The 18081-nt window shown below is 34.1% G+C and overlaps 1 protein-coding gene and 1 pseudogene across 1 annotated transcript in view; one reads left to right on the forward strand and one right to left on the reverse strand.

Annotated features, from left to right (window-relative positions):
• Window positions 1-18081, forward strand: part of CAMK2D (calcium/calmodulin dependent protein kinase II delta) — a 283031-nt gene that overhangs the window by 92458 nt on the left and 172492 nt on the right. Inside the window, exon 3 of the mRNA XM_081813123.1 lies at window positions 3028-3087. Within this exon, the coding sequence (XP_081669249.1) occupies window positions 3028-3087 (60 nt within the window). The remainder of the gene's footprint in view (window positions 1-3027; window positions 3088-18081) is intronic.
• LOC115940779 (U4 spliceosomal RNA) lies at window positions 1660-1792 on the reverse strand (annotated as a pseudogene).

An 18081-nucleotide genomic window follows, 5' to 3' on the forward strand; every position in this document is an offset into this window, starting at 1 on the left:
AAAAAAAAAAACCAAACATATAAGTTCATGACTTTATTGATATGGCTCATAAAGTACATTGAGAAGGTTTCAGATTTCACTGGCAACTAACCTTTAAAAAACTATCACTTGTTGAGTTTTGGGATGATATTAAAGAACAATATCCACAATTATCTGAAAAACTATGACAGTACTCTTGCTTTTCCAACTGCATATCCTTGTGAGGTCTGATTCTTTTGATATACTTCAACCAAAACAACATATTACAGTAGATTGAATATAGAAGCAAACATGAGAATACAGCTTTTATTAAGCCAGACATCAAAGAGATTTGGCAAAGATGTAAAGCCGTGCTACTCTTTTTTATTTTTTTTTATTTCAAAATCATTTTTTGGGTATAGTTGATACAATGTTATAGCAATTTCAGGTGTACAACATAATGATTGGGTAAACATTATGCTCTGTTTACTGTAAGTGTAGCTACTATTTGTCCTTATACATTCCTATTAAAATGTCACTGAATTTTTTTTAATTTTATTTATTTATTTGAGAGAGAGCATGAGCAGGGGAAGAAGCAGATGGAGAGGGAGAGGCAGACTCCCTGCTGAGCAGGGAGCCCAATGCAGGGTTCTATCCCAGGACCCTGGGATCATGACCTGAGCTGAAGGCAGTCGCTTAACCAACTGAGCCACCCAGGTGCCCTTGAATTTTTTTTTTTAAATAACAGTATTTTTCATGAAAATGTTACTGTGCTGGAGTTAGAAAATCAACATTTTGCTACTATCATAGTAAAGACTGGTTCAGGCAGGAATCATCGCTGAATGCACAATCTACAGGAGAATTTTGATGAAGACCAAGATGTTTTCCTGGCCATAAATAGTCTCACCATATATTTATTAGTGACAAAGGAAAAATTAAAAAAGAATAATACTCAGCAGAGAAATTCAAAGCACCTTGACCTGGCTATCAAAGTCACCATTTTTGAGAAGCCATTGGGCAGTGTATACTTTCATATGTGACAGCTGGAGAAGGATAGTGTTCTAGTTGAGAATGCATCGCCTAAATCAAATCATGAGCAAACATTTGACAATACCAAGATGAGATTCATTATTTTTAAAAGATAGACATGGTATTCTTCAAAATTGTCAGGTCATAGAAGGCAAAAACTGTGGAAATATTCCATATTCAAGGAAACTAAAGAGAGATGACAACTAAGTACCATATCTGACCCTAGGCTGGATCCTGCGTTAGAGGGCGAAAATCCTATAAAGGGCATCATTGGGTTAAACAGACAAAATTAGCATATGGATGGTAAAGTATTGTATTAATGTGGCATTTGCTGAAGTTGATAACTATACAGTGATTGTAAGAGAGTATCACAATTTTAAGGTAATACACACTGAAATTTTAGGGGTTAAAAAAGGGCCTTCATGTTTGTAACTTACCTTCAGATAGTTCAGAAAAAAAATTAGATTAGGTATAAATATAAACACATATTTGTGTGTTAAATATGTGTATACATGTACACATACACAGACATGTATACATACATAGGATATAAATGATTTTTTAAATGGGTAAAATGTTAATAGATGTATCTGAGTAATCTGCTGTTATATAAGTGTTTTTAGTACTGTTCTTCAAATTTTCTGTAAGTTTCAGTTATTTAATTTTTAATTTTATTAAATAAAAAGTTTAGAAATTAAATGCAATAACTTATGTTAATGTAATGGGTTCACTATTGTTTTTCAGTTAGCAATAATTGCACCTCGGATAAACCTCATTGGCTACGATACTGCCACTGCGCAAAGCTCATCATTATTGTTTTTAAATGAATTAATATATATTTAACATTTTTCTTAGTTTTGTTTCTCATAGAGTAAGCATGAATATATCTAATCCATGTGAATAAAGCTCTTTGGGGTCCTCGATAATTTTTAAGAGTGTTAAGAGGTTCTGAGACCACAGAGTTGGAGGACCATTAGTATAGACTATGTGTGGGTAGTTAGGTAAGTGTTCCCCTCCTCCTTTTAAGGCTATGTTATGATTCTAGTTAATGAGAGCTGATTTGGTAGATGCCACTAATAACTTAACCTCTTTATGCCTTAGTTTTTATATTTTTAAAATAGGGATATAATATTGTCTAGTCTCAGAGGGCTATTGTAAGGTTTAAGTCAGATGTCTATATAAGGTTCTCAACTAATGACCACTCTGCCGTGCTGTCCTTATTGGCAATGTGTGTTTCTGCTCTGTTACTGCTTCTTTTTGGCATTTGTGCTTTGGCCAGTGATTTTGGTTCTAAATATATGCATATGAGCCACCACAAAGAAATCAAAGAAGAGTATCAGATAGTTCTTAAAATGTAAGTTTACAGTGGTCATGCCCCTTCAAAGAAATGATTAGGGAAACATAGAAGGATGAAGATGAGCAAGGAATTTGGGATTTTTGGAAGTCTCTGATATAAGAAAGAGCATCATAAACTTGGGAAGTTGGACCAATGATTGTATGAAGAGTGGCTGATAGAAAATATGACTGGACAGAAAATATTTCTCCATTAGGGACAAACTGTAACCCTACTTAGCACCATTTCCATGGTATTTCAAATTCCAGATAGGCATCATCTGATTAAATGTGTATGTGTCTATTGGGTCAATTAATTTGTTGTAAGAATATACACTTAAGGTAAAGAAAGAATACTGTTGTTTTGTGACATTTTCACTGTTGTCTTGGCCCTGTCTAAATTCAGCTCTATTCTGTATCTCACTCTATCAAACATCAAGCCAATGAAAAAGAAAGAAAATTAGATTGTTAAACTATATTATGTTCACCTAATTGCAAATTATCACTTTTTTTTTTGAAAACAAGTGTGGCTTTATTCTTTTCAACTTTCTCTCTTTTACAGATAACTGTAACTGTTAATACAAGAAATTATCACTTTTTAAAAAGAGATCAAAAGATACATAAATGTAAAGGCTTTGTCATTTCAATATGCTATTTATTGTCTTTTAATCTTTTTTGCTAAGACTTGTGATTTATTTTTTTAAACAGATCATCAGAAACTGGAAAGAGAAGCTAGAATCTGCCGTCTTTTGAAGCACCCCAATATTGGTAAGGAAATCTTTTCAGTGTATTTTAAATGTTAATTAAAGTTTATGTTATGTATTTTTTAACCACAACAAAAATGTTACTTTAGTAATCTAGACTATTTGCAACTTCTAAGAAATAAGTTCCTAATTTTTGGTTTTGGTTTCATTTGATTCTTCTAAGTTTTTGAAATGTTTTTCAAAAGGTAGCAGTTAATATACTAATACTTTAAAAATAATATAAAATATTATTAATTGAATAGTGCTTTTATGTATCTTCAAGGATTGTTCAGCTGCTGCTGAAGTTTGGAGAGACAGAATTTATGTCGTTATTTTAGTCAGCTAAATTACTTTTTACCTATCCTGTAAGGAGTTTTTCCTATAATTATTGATTTTCTTCCAGAAACTAGTAAAATTATTTTATAATATTATGCCCCATGAATTATGAAATAGCATGATAATGTTCAAAATAAAAAACTGATGAATATAAGAAAAATAGAAGAAACAAAGGAAAGAAAAAGAAAAAGAAAAACAACAAAAAGAACAAGAACATGATTCTGTGACAGTAGTTTTGATTATTTTAGATAAATGTCACTGCCCCAGCTCTGTGAGTTTTATTGTCAGCCAAATTATTTGTGATGTAGAAGTTGTGAGAGAGGAAGTGATAATGCAGTAGAATTGCAAAATCATTCACTGAGAAGGTTTATGTTCTTCTATTTTTGTGAATGGGACCATTCAATTTCTATTCCTGACTTGAAGTTTCTAGTGTCCTGCGTATTTCTTAGGTTCTTAGGTTCTTAAATGAATGAATGGATACTACCAAGTAAATCTGAAGCATTAACAAACCAGTAGCTGTCTAATATGAACCTTCTGGTTGGAGAGAGAACAACTCTAAAATGTAAATACATCTTTATAAGTGTTTTACCTGTGACAGTCTTTGGCATTTCTTGGTTGGCTATCTTATTTTGCTAGGGCTGGCATAACAAAGTACGAGAAATTTATTTTCTCATAATTATTTCTCATAATTCTGTAAGCAAGAAGTCTGAGATCAAGATGTTAGGGTTTGTTTCTTCTGAGACCACTCTCCTTGGGGTGTAGATAGATGTCTTCTCCCTGTGTCTTCACATGGTCTTGTCTCTGTTGTAATTTTTTCTTCTTGTAAGAGCACCATCATACTGTATTAGGGTCCACCCTGATGACCTCATTTAACTTAAATGCCCTTTCAAAGACTTTATCTTCAAATACAGTCACTTTCGGAGGTCCCCAGGTTGAGACACAATTTTGGAGAGACACAGTTCAGCCCATAATATTGGTAATGAGAAATTACACAGTATGACCTGCTGTGGTTCAAAGAGCACTGTTGTTGCTCAGGTTAAAGTGAAATTTTTGTTTGGTTTGCTTTGTTACTTTTGTGAAGAAGAGTTGTTATTTGTTTTGTTTTTAATCAAGATCTTTCTGTGAAACTCAGTTTTTGTAGATAATAAAACTGGTTGTCCTCATTTCCTCTAGGAGACCAAAGTCAGACATTCTAAAGACACTCAAACTAAAACAAGAACAAATTTCATTTTGAAACCAAGCTGAATAACCTTACTAACAAAGGGGAAGTTGTACACTGGGAAAGTTCTAAAATTTTTTTTTTACATGGACAGCACCGTTAACACACTCTGACACTGCACACGGGTTTTTTCAGTGGTGCATAGCAGCCAAGGCCATGGCTCCTTGGTCGCCTCACTTGAGGTTTTCTTCCATCTTTCAAGATTTCAGGAGTACAAAAGCAACTATAGAAATTTCAGGTTCTTGAATTCTGAGATCCATTTCTAATCACAAGAGAGATTTTTTAGTGATCCTGTGCTACAAGATGGGAATCATAAATAGTTTAAACTTCTAAGACACACACTCAAAAATCATAACAGTGGCAAATTACTCATATTATTCATTCACTCAACAAACTGATTTTCTGGGAATACAGTAGGAATACAGCAGACCATTATACCTGCCCTCACATAAGTTGCATTTTTGGGGTAGACAGACAGTAAACAAAGTATAGGATGTTATATTGTGATAAGTACTGAGGGGGAAAAAAAAGCAGGGAATGGAAATTGGTTATGTTGGGGGATTATGATTTCAGATAGTTTGGTCAGGATGACTTAATTGAGAATGAAATTGGAATAAAGATCTAAAAAACAGGAGGAAGCAAGTCATTTGGCTCTCTGGGGAAAAAAGCATCAACAGAGGGAACAAACAGCCTTTGTAAAAACCCTGAGGAAGAATTTGCCCAGTCGATTCCACCAAAACTTTTTTTCTAATTGGAGAAATGTGGATGAATTATTTTCCCTTCTATCTTATCTTAATTGATTATCTTAATTAATCTTCATGTTACGCAATTTGACAGTGTTGTATTTACTCACACAAAGAGAAATGATTAAACACCAACAGTAATTGCCAAAAAATAATAAGCAGCAGTAAACAAAGGACTGCTTTAAAGATAGATGCCATGATGGGTATCTGAGATTGTGCTGGAGAGTAGGGAGAACAGTGCAGTAAGCGCAGTGCTGCTGTTCCCATTGGTTAACAGTTTCATGTAGATCACTCGCACTTACTTGCTCACTGCTGGTTCAGTTTACTCAGGTGAAACAGCATTTGGTCTTGATTCTCCTGAAATAGGTAATAAAGTGATATCTAGTATGAGACTCTTACCTCTTCTTCCCTTTCCTCCATTCTATTACTTGCTCGGTTATCTTAAAATCTACCAGGTTTTAGAACTTGAAGGAACAAAATGCTACTTTTGACAACTTTTTCCTCCAGTGAAATTTTGCTTGTTACTTTTTTTTTTTTTTTTTTTTTTATGTGCCTTTCTCTTGGCATAGAGTCAGTAATCTGGGAACTTGCAAGTAAAAGGTTTCTCTTGAAGAAACACATAAAGCAACTAAAATTGGTAATTCATAAACCACTCTTTTTTTTTCTTTAGTGTTTTTTAATGTTTTTCTAATTTTCAAAGTAAAGCACAGTGGAAAGTTTGGAAAACACAGTGATGTCTGAAGAAGAAACCAAAGGAAACGACTTTTAATATCTGTTGTATTCATTTCTACCTTTTGTTGATAAATCTTATGTGTATGATAACTTCCAGTTTTCTCTTCTACACATTTTCATACCATTTAGGTAAACCATGAAAACATAATTTTTAAAATTATCTTACTTAACAAAATTTATTTAGTGTTGTGGTCATTGCCAGCCGTGTTCTAGGCTCAACACACTGGTGATGAAGTGGTAATCAAGAGAAACAATATCTCTGCTTTACTAAAGGTCACACCCTAGTGTAAGGAGATAGGCCACAAAACAAAGGGCCATCATTATAATGTCATAGAGATTAGTTCGATGCAGAGAATTAAAATAGCGGAAATTGACACCAGGGGATTGGGTGGCTACTAGCAAAGAGGAACAGAATCAGACACTCGTTTAAGTCATTAGGCAGATTTTATTCAATATTATTGCATTAGGAGAAAGAGCTGAGCTCAGTTCCAAATACAGCAAAGACAACTAGGGATTTATAGCCAAGGAGCAGAATGAGAATTGAAAATTGCTGAGAGGAGATAGCAAACGTAGGGGGATTCTTACTGAACTTACTAAACTACTGACGAGATTCTTATTAAAGGAAGGCCAAAGGCTTAGACATCCAGGGCGAGGGATGAAGAACTTGATCAGATGTCAAGGGTGGTCACATATCAAAGATGGAGGGGTGACTTTGTAGGACTCTTCACTAAGACTAGCTTAGGCAGGTTGAGTATAGGTCCCAAGACAAGGCCTAGTCAAAAAGAGGGCTCAAGGAACCTGCCTAATTTTGGTCAAGGGGACAGTCTTTGTCACTACATTGAGTGGCTTGTCAGGCAAGATATGTCTGCGGGGGTCACATTTAAATTGATATCTAAAAGATAAGAATCCATCATGAAAAAGCTCAAGGAGAAAGGGTTTCAGGCAGAGTAAACTTCCCCTGTTAGAGGAAGAGGCAGAGGATCAGCATGTAGCCTACCATGAGTGAAAGAGAGAGAGTGACCTGAGATGGGTCCGAAGGATAGGTAGATGCCTGACCACAGGGCCTTGGAAATCAGGTGGAGCGTTTAGGTTTTATTCTAAGTGTAGTGGGAAGCCCATAGAAGGATGATAAGCAAGAGCGTGTCATCATCTGATTTGTTCTGCCTGCTGTGTGTAAAATGATTGTAGTCACATGAACACAATCAGAGATAATAGTGCTCCATTAGTTCATTAGAATCCAGTGTTTATCACCCTTGGCTCCTTTTCGGCAAGAATTTAAATGGATCCAGGCTGACCTCTTTTCTGTGTGTTCCACATAGTCCATGAAAAGTACAATGCATTTTTTGGCTCAACAAATTTGGGAGTGCAGGCAGTTTCCTAAGCAGCATCATCTTTACCCCTGTCTTCAGAGCAGCTAGCCAGACTATTTTGTTTGAGCCCCAAACTAGAAAGATTATAGCTAACTTTATCTTAAGGTGTTGAAGCAGTTTGGAAAGGACATCTTACCTCAAGCTTCTGTTAATTACCTTATTTTTCATTGTTATGTTCATCCTTTATTTTAATAAAATGGGCTTATTTTCTCTTGAGTTATAAGCAGATCTGTGGTAAATCAAATAGTCTGAGCTATATGTTAGCATATCTACTAAGTGAAGGAAAATAACTTTAAGGTAGTGAAATAAAATACTTGAGGTAATAGCCAAATTGTTCTCAAAATTATTTTGTTTCCATTGTTTTTGTACTTGATCTTTGATGAGCATTATTATTGAGGAATTTTTTGAAACTCATGTCAAAGTCCAAATAAAACAAGAGAAACTAGGGAGATCAGGTAAAACACTCATTTAATGCAACTGTATAAATCTGAAAAGAAGTGGGCCATGAAAGGAAAAGAGAAAATATTAGGAACTTTGATCTGATTCATCTGAGGTCCCAAGTGAGAAAGATACCCACTTACTCTTTATTTGTATGGCGATCAATATTTGAGACAACTTTTCAGTTGGCGGGATGATAAATTTTGTGCCTGGGCTATCCCATTCTCTAAAGACCTGAATTTACACATTGTGTAGACTTTAGAAAGAGCAAGATGGTTTTTTGAAAGTGTAAGAGAACATTTATATTTGTAGAAGATCAATATCTCCTTTGCAAGGTAAGCCTTTAGTGATATGGCTCAATGAATCCCAGTAGCTAGAGAGCTAAAGGAAGGGCTATGTGGCCTTTAGTCTGTGCTGGTGCCCTGGGGCCCCTAGTACAATGAGTTAACCATTCTGAGATCATATCATAATATCTTAATGATTATCACCTTCCTACCAGCTCTCTCAGCCACTACCCCAAAACACATAAACACACTCATACATTATTGTAAGGCATAACAGAAAATTAAAGAAAGTCTATAGACTCAGTGAACCCCACTATATTCTGCTTCTGACACTGGGTCTGTTCAATGAACTACTAAAGCACACTCCATTTGCTTATTAATGTCTAGTTGCGCTCTTTGTAAAGCAGAGAAAATATTTACCATTTTATTTTCTTAGAATTATTAGGGAGAACTAGATAGTGCATCTTATCTTTTTGGTGAGTTAATAAACTTTGGAAGATACTTAATGTAAATAAACAGTTGGGTAAATTATTAAGGGGCATTACTTATACCATATTACCACCTAATTGATAATTTCTTAATGTCTGGTAGTTTTTCCCTGAGAGATATATCCTCAACAGTGGAAAAACATTTCAGCATTTCAGAAACTTTTATGTATCATTCACATACATACATACATATATATTCACATATATATATATATAATCAGAGAATCACAATATTGCAGTAACAGAGATCTTATAGTTATCTAGTACAAACTCTCAATTTTTTAATAATTGAGGAAACTAAAATTTTCTGTATCTATAAGACTTATCCAAAGTCACAATTCTTTAATGACGTTTCCAAGCCTAAATTCTTGATACCGTCTGTATAAAGAGGTACTGATGTTTAAGGGAACCTGACTTGCAGCAAGATTGAAAAGGCGTTGGTAATCAAAATTCAAGGAGAATTTTTTTTTTAAAGATTTTATCCATTTATTTGAGAGAGAGAGAATGAGAGAGAGCAAGCACATGAGAGGGGGGAGGGTCAGAGGGAGAAGCAGACTCCCTGCTGAGCAGGGAGCCCGATGTGGGACTCGATCCCGGGACTCCAGGATCATGACCCGAGCCGAAGGCAGTCGCCCAACCAACTGAGCCACCCAGGCGCCCCTCAAGGAGAATTTTGAAGTTGTTTTTGCTTCAAATCAATCCTTCCCCACATATAGGAAAAAACAAAACAAAACAGTAAGTTAAAAACTTCTAATACTAATAGAAGAAAAGAAAACTTTGTAAGTTTTGGAGAGCATAAGTAATACCGGTCTGCTCTGATATGGAGCTACATGTTCCATAAAGAAACACTGAACAGATTTTATAGTTTGACATATATAACAATACATAAAGTTACATATGCTGACAGATTAGAAATATATAAAGCCTTTACTTACTATATAAGCAGGTTTTCCATGCCCATGAGGGATAATTTATGCCATCTAGGATTTATATAATTTCCTTTTCCTAAAATGTGAAACTGGAAGAGCCCTTAGGAATTATCTAAATCCAGCCTAGATTCTGCAGATGGGAGTTTGGAAGTTTCAGTAGGGAGGTAATGCCCAAGGTCACACACATCTCCAAAGGGATTAAAATGCACAACCTGCTTATTACTTCGCTTTGCATGTAGTGTTTTTCTTTTTCCCTGACCTTAGGCATGGTGTCATACTTTAAAATTAATATTTTAACCTCAATCTTAGATCTCCCTATTTTTTGCAAATAATTCTTGAGTTAAATATCATTCCTCTAATTTTCACAAGACAAAATTAAGTCATTTTTGTTTGTTTTTTGCTTTTCACAACATTTTACCTTTTTGTTCTACTCCACATGCAGTCCTCTTTCAGGTTCCTAGAATTTATAAGAAACCACTCTAATCGTATTGCATATACAAGCTTAAATTCAGTAAAAACTTACTTAAATATTCCCAGTAGTTAGTTATCAAATGATTAAATTGCCTTATATGTCTATTGCTACAATATTTCAGTTTTGAATCCTTTGAAAGGGTCATATGGGAAAGGAGAACAGAGTTAGTGCAGGGTGAATGTTAATTGGTGTGCTGAGAAAACAAAATTAATGATTTTGAATGACACTCAGGTCTTTTTCAGTGTTATGAGAAATTGAACAACATTACAAGAGAATGATACTTAAAAGTTTTTCTCTATGACCTCCCCCATTATTGGCAATTATGCCTAATATTCATAAGTTTGTAATTATACAAGAATAAGTAATTTTTATTGCTAAACAACTTGCTCTACTGACTTTTCAACAGATAAAAGGTAATTTAACATAATTCAGTAGTAAAAAAGCAAGTTACTCTTGTTTTATGTTCACCTTTTATTTGATTAAATCTCACCTCTTTATCTTGATTATTTGGTGTGAGGGCTAAATTACTTCTCAGAATATCTTACTGTCTGCAGAATTGATTACCCTCTCTTAACAAATGTGAGAAACAGCACAGAGATATTTTTTTCCCAGCAAATAATTATTCTCAAAATTTCTCATTATTTACTGTAGCTTTTTCTTTTTTTCTTTTATTCATTTAATATGGTACCTGGTGTACCCTTCATAATTCTTGGTTGAAAGTTAAATTCATCATCACCTTAAGTAAACAAACTATTTAGTAGAAAGATAAAATATGGATATAAAAATTATTGATACAAGTTAACATTTTAAATTCTCTTTTAATTGGTGAGTTTGGATATGAATCCATTTTTTATTGACTCCTGTGTAAATAAATTTTTTTTCCATATATCAATGAAACAGCCACTTCCCTGAGTTATATTAGAATAGTTGGATTTTATATGAAACTGGAGAAAAAATGGTTCTTCTATTACAAATGAAGGACAATTTGTGATTTGGACTTACTGGATAAAACACTTTGATCTATCAGTGCATAATACTTACTCAAATATATCCTCTGTTTTATTCTACTAAACCTATTTTATTTTCATCTTGTCCTGTCTTCACTATGTTCAGGGTAGAATCTCGTATCTGAGTATTGGAAGCTTATAATAGTTTCTTGAGCTCAGAATTGTGCCCTAAACTGAAACTTTGAGAAAAAAAAATTCCCAACATTACTAGCACCTTTTTGTTTCTTTATTTGCTTGTTTGACTGGGGTTTGAGTTCTACAGAATCCCCTCCCCACTCCCTTACCTCCCCCTGGGTAAGAACAGCTCATGTAGCCTGGAAATGCTGAAAGGAGCTGAGGAATCTCTTAATCACTTAAAAAGCATCGCTCTTTCCCTTTCTTCTGATAGTTTTGACAATAAAAATAAATTTAGATACAATAAGTTATTGTGTTACGATTTGAAGATGGGCTGAGGAAAAGAAAAAAATTAAGTTGGAATTCCAGTGAACTTTATCACTACAATTAATAGCAGAGCTGTTAACTGTGTTATCAGACACTATTCTAAATGCTTTCCATGCATCCAGTCTTTTAATCTTCAAAACAAACAAGTGCCATTCTTGTCTCCAGTTTACAGACAAGGAATATAAAGCCTGAACGGGTTACACAGTCAACCAAGGTCAGACAGCTAGTAAGTAGTAGAGTTGAGATTCCAGCCTGCACATCTGGTATCACCATCCGTACTCTTCAACACCGCGCTGTGTTGCTTATGATTGTATGACTCTGAATTAGCCACATTGTTATTTAATAAGTAAAGAATCTCCAAATTTTATGAAGATTAGTTAAAATAACAGCAGACTGAAATCCCTTCCTAGAGATGTTATGTAATTTTGCTATTTCTAGTCCTTACTCTAGGGGAGAAATAGCATAAGATTATTGAAAAACTTATGGCAAATACAGATATTATAGAACAATTATATTTTAATGACAATAACTTTCATCGTCTTTGTGAAAAACCTTTTAAGTGGTTGTATCTGGCCCTGAATTAATTATTTACTTGCTATGTAAGACTTTTACTCTCTTCTTATTAATGGGGAAAATGAATGACAAATATTTGTCAGAAAACAATGAAGGTTAAGGAAACAAACCAACAACAGTACTTGATTTGTAACACATGACAAATTTTTTTTAAAAAAACTATTCTTTAAATTGTAGAAAAAGAATTGGGATAGGACACTCGTGAGATGATGGATTTCTAAGATCAGATAAACCCTTGGAGTTGTAGGTTATGTATATGTGTGTGTGGGGGGGGGTGTTTTAAGCAATCATTGCTTATAGCTTATTTATTTTTGCTTATAACTTATTTTAATAGAATATACATAGGAATACTAATTTAGAGTTTTGAGATAACTTTTGAAAGTATAATTTAGAGTCCAGTTATAGCATTTATTTCTAGCATTTGTAATGTAAACTGTGGTTTAGTTTGATAGAAAAGTTGCCACTTTAGGGGAGGTAGCTCTATATTCCTATTACTTATCAATTTGAAAGTAAGAATTCATTCTCTTTTAAAATGTTCCACAGGTCAATTATCATATGGTTTCACTTATTTGTGGAACATAAGGAATAACATGGAGGACATTAGGAGAAGGAAGGGAAAAATGGGCGGGGGGAACTGGAGGGAGAGATGAACCATGAGAGACTATGGACCTGAGAAACAAACAGGGTTTTAGAGGGGAGGGGGAGGGGGGATTGGTTAGCCCGGTGATAGGTATTAAGGAGGGCACGTACTGCATGGAGCACTGGGTGTTATATGAAAACAATGGATCGTGGATCACTACATCAAAAACTAATGATGTATTGTATGGTGACTAACATAACATAATAAAATTAAAAAAAAAAAAAGAAATTAAAAAAAAAATGTTCCACAGGTAGAAGTATTTGCTGTTTGTATTTGATTTGCATCTGCTTCACAAAAACTACCCCAGATCTAATGAGTTTGCCATAGAGTAATGATTATGTCAGATTATTGTTTGATAGGTTCATTTTGTTGATTATTTAGTTTTAAAAGCTAATAGCCTATGTTGAAGAAAATAGTACATACAGTTATATGACTTGAATTCTTCTCTTATTCTTTCACATTTTGTACGTCTGTAGTAATTTATAATATATTTCCTATGAAATGATAGAAATTATTTGGTAAGATTTTGTTCACACTTTTGAAGTTCAGTAATTTTTATAGTTTATTCTTCAAATATTACTTTCAGCTTTTAGTCCTGAGTTTATTTTGTAGATAGTTCAACCATAGGCTTAGAATAAGAAAAATTTCTATAGCTTACAATGTTAATCACCAAAGTAGATGGCAATAATTTTTATGAGTCTATTATTTTGAAGTATAGGAAATCTTGTCTTTCATTTGTTCTGTCAGAATTTACTTATGAAAATTGGAAACTTAAATTGTGTAAACAGTTCCCCCTATGAGGATATCCTGAAGTATGATTTCCTTAGGTATAAGTGTTTTTGCATATATAGATGAGTTTACATTGGATATTTGTTAAAAAAAAAAACCACGTAACTATGCTTTGTTAATCTATTTTTCACTAAGAGCAGAGCTCTCACTTTCAAATTGAAGTGGTGAAGCCTAGTGTTATATTTTAATTAGCTCCGAAAATATTTTTTTAAAGATTTCATTTATTTATTGGAGAGAGAGAGAGAGAGCATGAGCGGTGGGGAGGGGAAGGGGGAGAGGGAGAAGCAGGCTCCTCCCTGAGCATGGAGCCTGATGCAGGGATCAATCCCAGGACCCTGAGATCATGACCTGAGCTGAAGGCAGATGCTTAACTGACTGAGCCACCCAGGTGCCCCGTCTCTGAAAATATTTCTTAAAAGCTTTTGAAAAATATAATAAAGAAAATACACTGATTTAGTTTCTTTCTACCTATTATTTTTTCTTCTAATTTCTTAAAACAATCATTAGATGAGTCTTTTTAAAATCCACATTTGATTTCAGAATTAAAGAATAATACCAGCCTGGGAAAAGGTAAAATGAAATAAAGATGAGCAAAATAAAAGTATATATAATCTGCAAGTTGTCTTCTATTTCCAGTGATTAGTATTAAGCATTGAATTGAATACTGCTAACTCTTGCAGTTAAAATACTGAAAGATCATTACAACGATGAATGAGCCATAGTCCTTGACCGCAAGTTCACAATTTTGGAGGGCAGATAGTTCTGTGCGCAACTAAAATATAATGTGGTTATGTGCTTTAATGATGCTATATTACTAAGGTGCCATGAGTGCACTAAGGAATAAACTAAGAATTTTAACTGAAATACATTGGGTAATGAAAAGAATTTTTGCCATAAAGAAGTAGGTATTGTATGCAATAGCAGTGTAGAAAGACAAAACAACAAAAAGAAAAAGTCAGTTGTAAAAGTTCATGTTACACTTGAAGAATGATAGAAAATCTGGAATGACTGGAGTATACTGGGTGTGTTGACCATAAAGCTTGATTGGGAATGATAACAGAGAGTCTTGACTTTTCTATGACAAAGTGTTTGATCTATAATCTTTAGAGATGAATTATTAAAGATTTATTTATTTGACTCATATGATTGTATTGGTTTCTTAGAAAAACAATTTTGGCAGTAATAAACATGATTTTTTTGGAGTCGGGAGAAATTTGTGTTGAAAGAGCTTTTGAAAGTCTTTTGAATTAATTTGTATATAAGGCAAATGATGAATTCCTGAACCATGGTAATGGGAACAGAGATGGCAAGAAGGGCAAAGATAATAGAGATATTGTGAGGGTAGAATTAGGAGGTCTTAGGCAGTAGTTAAATTGTGATAAATGAGATAGAAAGTGGTTTCTCTGAGGTTTTTAGTTTGGGTGACTGGAGAGATGTTGATTTTGTTAATAGGGAACAAAGGAGGAGAAGGAAGTTGGGAGAAATTAAAAATTTAGTTGATTTGAGAACATGATGAAAGTATTTTTTTTTTTTAAGATTTATTTATGTAATTGAGAGAGAAGACAAGCAGGAGGGACAGAGGGAGAGGAAGAGAGAATCCCAAGCAGACTCTAACCTGGGCCTCAAACTCACGACCCTGAGATCACGACCTGATCCGAAACCAAGAGTTGGAGGCTTAACCGACTGTGCCACCCAGGCACCCCTAATGAAAGTATTTTTTAAAGATCAGGAAATACCTTTTATGGGGAGTCATAAAAGAAGGATAAAGAAGGAAAAAGAGAAATAGCAAACAATACCCATAAAATGCTGATCATTTACTTTTTGCTAAAAACTTAGCCTTTCCCCATTTGGGCATGCTTCTTCAGGATGGAAGTGGTTGGCAATGATTATGATCGTCCCTCCCAGACCAAGAGAATGTAGCTAGACTTTTGGTTTTGGGTCCTTTTTTTTCATGCAGGAAGTAAAGATAGTAAAGTTGGGTTCTCAAAATATCTTTTTAATAAATAAGATAGTTAACTGCACCAACTGTGGCTGAATGTTTCTAGAGTGTTCCCCCACATTCTGTCAACTAGAGTAAGGCTCACTTTTCACTAATCTCTCATGCCTTAGCCAAACATGTATCTTTTAAATGACTCAGTAACTTGATAATTACTTTAATTAGGATATATCCTATCTGACTTACATGTGGGATACCACATGGAGCTCTAGAGAATGTGAATATGTATTTTGGAGACATTTACATGTAGGAGAGTGAAAGTGGAAAAATGCACACAGCAGTGTATTATGAAGAGGGTCAAAGACAAATGATCACTAATACCTAGTCATGAGGAGCATAAAAATTTTTTAAGACCAATAACAACAATAATTTTATTAGATTATTTTTATTCTGAATGTGCTTTAAAACAAACATATAAAATATATAAAATATTATTCTGGATAATAAAAGGAAGTTACAGTTGGGGACAAAATACTTGGAAGTGTAAAAATAGCAATATAGGCTTCATTTTAGCAATAATAGTTTAAATGTGTTGATCTTAGATAGGCTTATATCAGTTCTTACTCTTACAACTATAAGGAAAGGACCAAGATGATGTTTTCTTAACAGGCTTAATTTTGTTGGAGCTACAATGAAATTACTATATTGAAGATCATATTTTTTCTTCTGCCAGTTGCCATCCCCCAAACAATGTCTTATTTAGAAACTGGTCGTACCAAATATATATTTAAACTTATTTGCTAGGAACTTGACAAGAGCTCTGATAAAACATGGTTTTCAAATGTCATTCTCATACCTATAGATTATTCCAGTGACCTTTTCTTTTGATATTCCTTTTATAAATCTGCCCTTTAAAATTAAATTATATCTCCTGGTCACTTTCTAAGAATACATTCATAATATGGACAAGAGATAAGGCGACTCCCCTTCCCCCACCCTCCAAAGCCAAAGAAAGATTGATTTAAGATAGGTTTTCAACCTTGGGAGATTTGTAGTATTCACTCTTTCCTCTTCCTGAGGACATTTAGCACTATGTGTTTAGGTCATTAGAACTGGAGGTGCCCATCTGGCATCAATTGAATAGAGGCCACAGATGCTACTAACATCCTATAATGGATAAGACAGCACCTCACAATAATGAATTATTTGGTCCAAAATACTAATAGTGCTGAGATTGGGAATCCCTGATTTAAGGTAAGAGCAACAACAATAACAGCAATACAGCAAAGAGCTAGACTTACTTGGTTTAGCTCTGGACCCATGCAATTTTCTTATATATATTTTTAAAAAAGTAGTCAGTATGTCCCCTTAAAAAAAGGACAAGTAAGCAATGATACTTTATAGACTATCCTGTGAACAGAAGTTTCTAAAATATTCCCTTTTAACCAGAGAGTAGAAAAATAAAGAACTAGTTTAAATGTCAGCCATAAATGAGATGAAGTCACAGATTAGAATATTGTTTTTTCCTAAATTATTGGAAAAGGATATTTATATATTTAAAGTTTTTTTTTTTAATTTAAAGCAAGGAGTAAACTATGTAAGTTAATACTGAAGTAAAATGAAGAGACTATTTCCCCAGAATCATAAAAAGAGAAGTAATTTTCTGGGAAATAATTTTATCTTCATTGTGAATCATTTTGATTTTATCCTTTTTGGATCTTGAAACTTGTTCAGGTAAAGATTCTCCTTATCCATAAAATTGCATATTGACACCAAATTTTTCATGTAGTTTGAAATATTTCAGAGACTAGTGGAGCCCAAATATGGACCTTTCTCCATAGATTTCATATTAAAATGGAACAAACCTTATTTTGAAGAAATATAGTAAAATGGTCTCTTAATCTTAAATGTGACTCTCATGTTAGTCTTAATGACCTTGTAATTCACATAAAAAGATTTACAAATTTCTCTCCACTTCAACTTCTGTCTTATTAAAGTGTGCATTTTGGATTGGTGATGTAGCCTGACTGTAGGAGGGAGAAATACCACCCAGCTCACTTGGTATTTAAACTGCTGGACTGGGGCACCTGGGTGGCTCAGTGAGTTAAGCATCTGCCGTCAGCTCAGGTCATGATCCCGGGGTCCTGGGATCAAGCCCCACATGGGGCTTCCTGCTCAGTGGGGAGCCTGCTTCTCCCTCTCCCTCTGCCCTCCCCCTGTTTGGGTTTTCTCTCTCTCTCTCTCTCTCGCTCCCGCTCTCTCTTTCAAATAAACAAATAAATAAAATCTTAAAAAAAAAACCAACAAAACTGCTGGACAGAAACTGAACTAAACTAGTCTTAACATTTATTTATGCCTCTACATTACTAACATACACCCCACCCAAAGAATTTGTTAAGAAAATGAATAATGTAAGATTTTGGATATGTATCTAGTGTAGAGAATAAACTGCTTTTGAGACAATTTAGAAGTATCTAATTAAGGTGAAGCATAGAAATTGCATTGTAAGCAGAAGTTTACCTGGCATAGACTGGTGCTGACATATGCTAATTATAATCTTTAAAAATCCGTTTATTCGAATGCCTGGGTGGTTCAGTCAGTTAAGCATCTGACTCTTGATTT

The sequence above is a fragment of the Leptonychotes weddellii genome, chromosome 2, assembly GCF_054177405.1.
Source record: "Leptonychotes weddellii isolate Sample4059 chromosome 2, ASM5417740v2, whole genome shotgun sequence".
In the NCBI taxonomy this organism is placed as follows: Eukaryota; Metazoa; Chordata; class Mammalia; order Carnivora; family Phocidae; genus Leptonychotes; species Leptonychotes weddellii.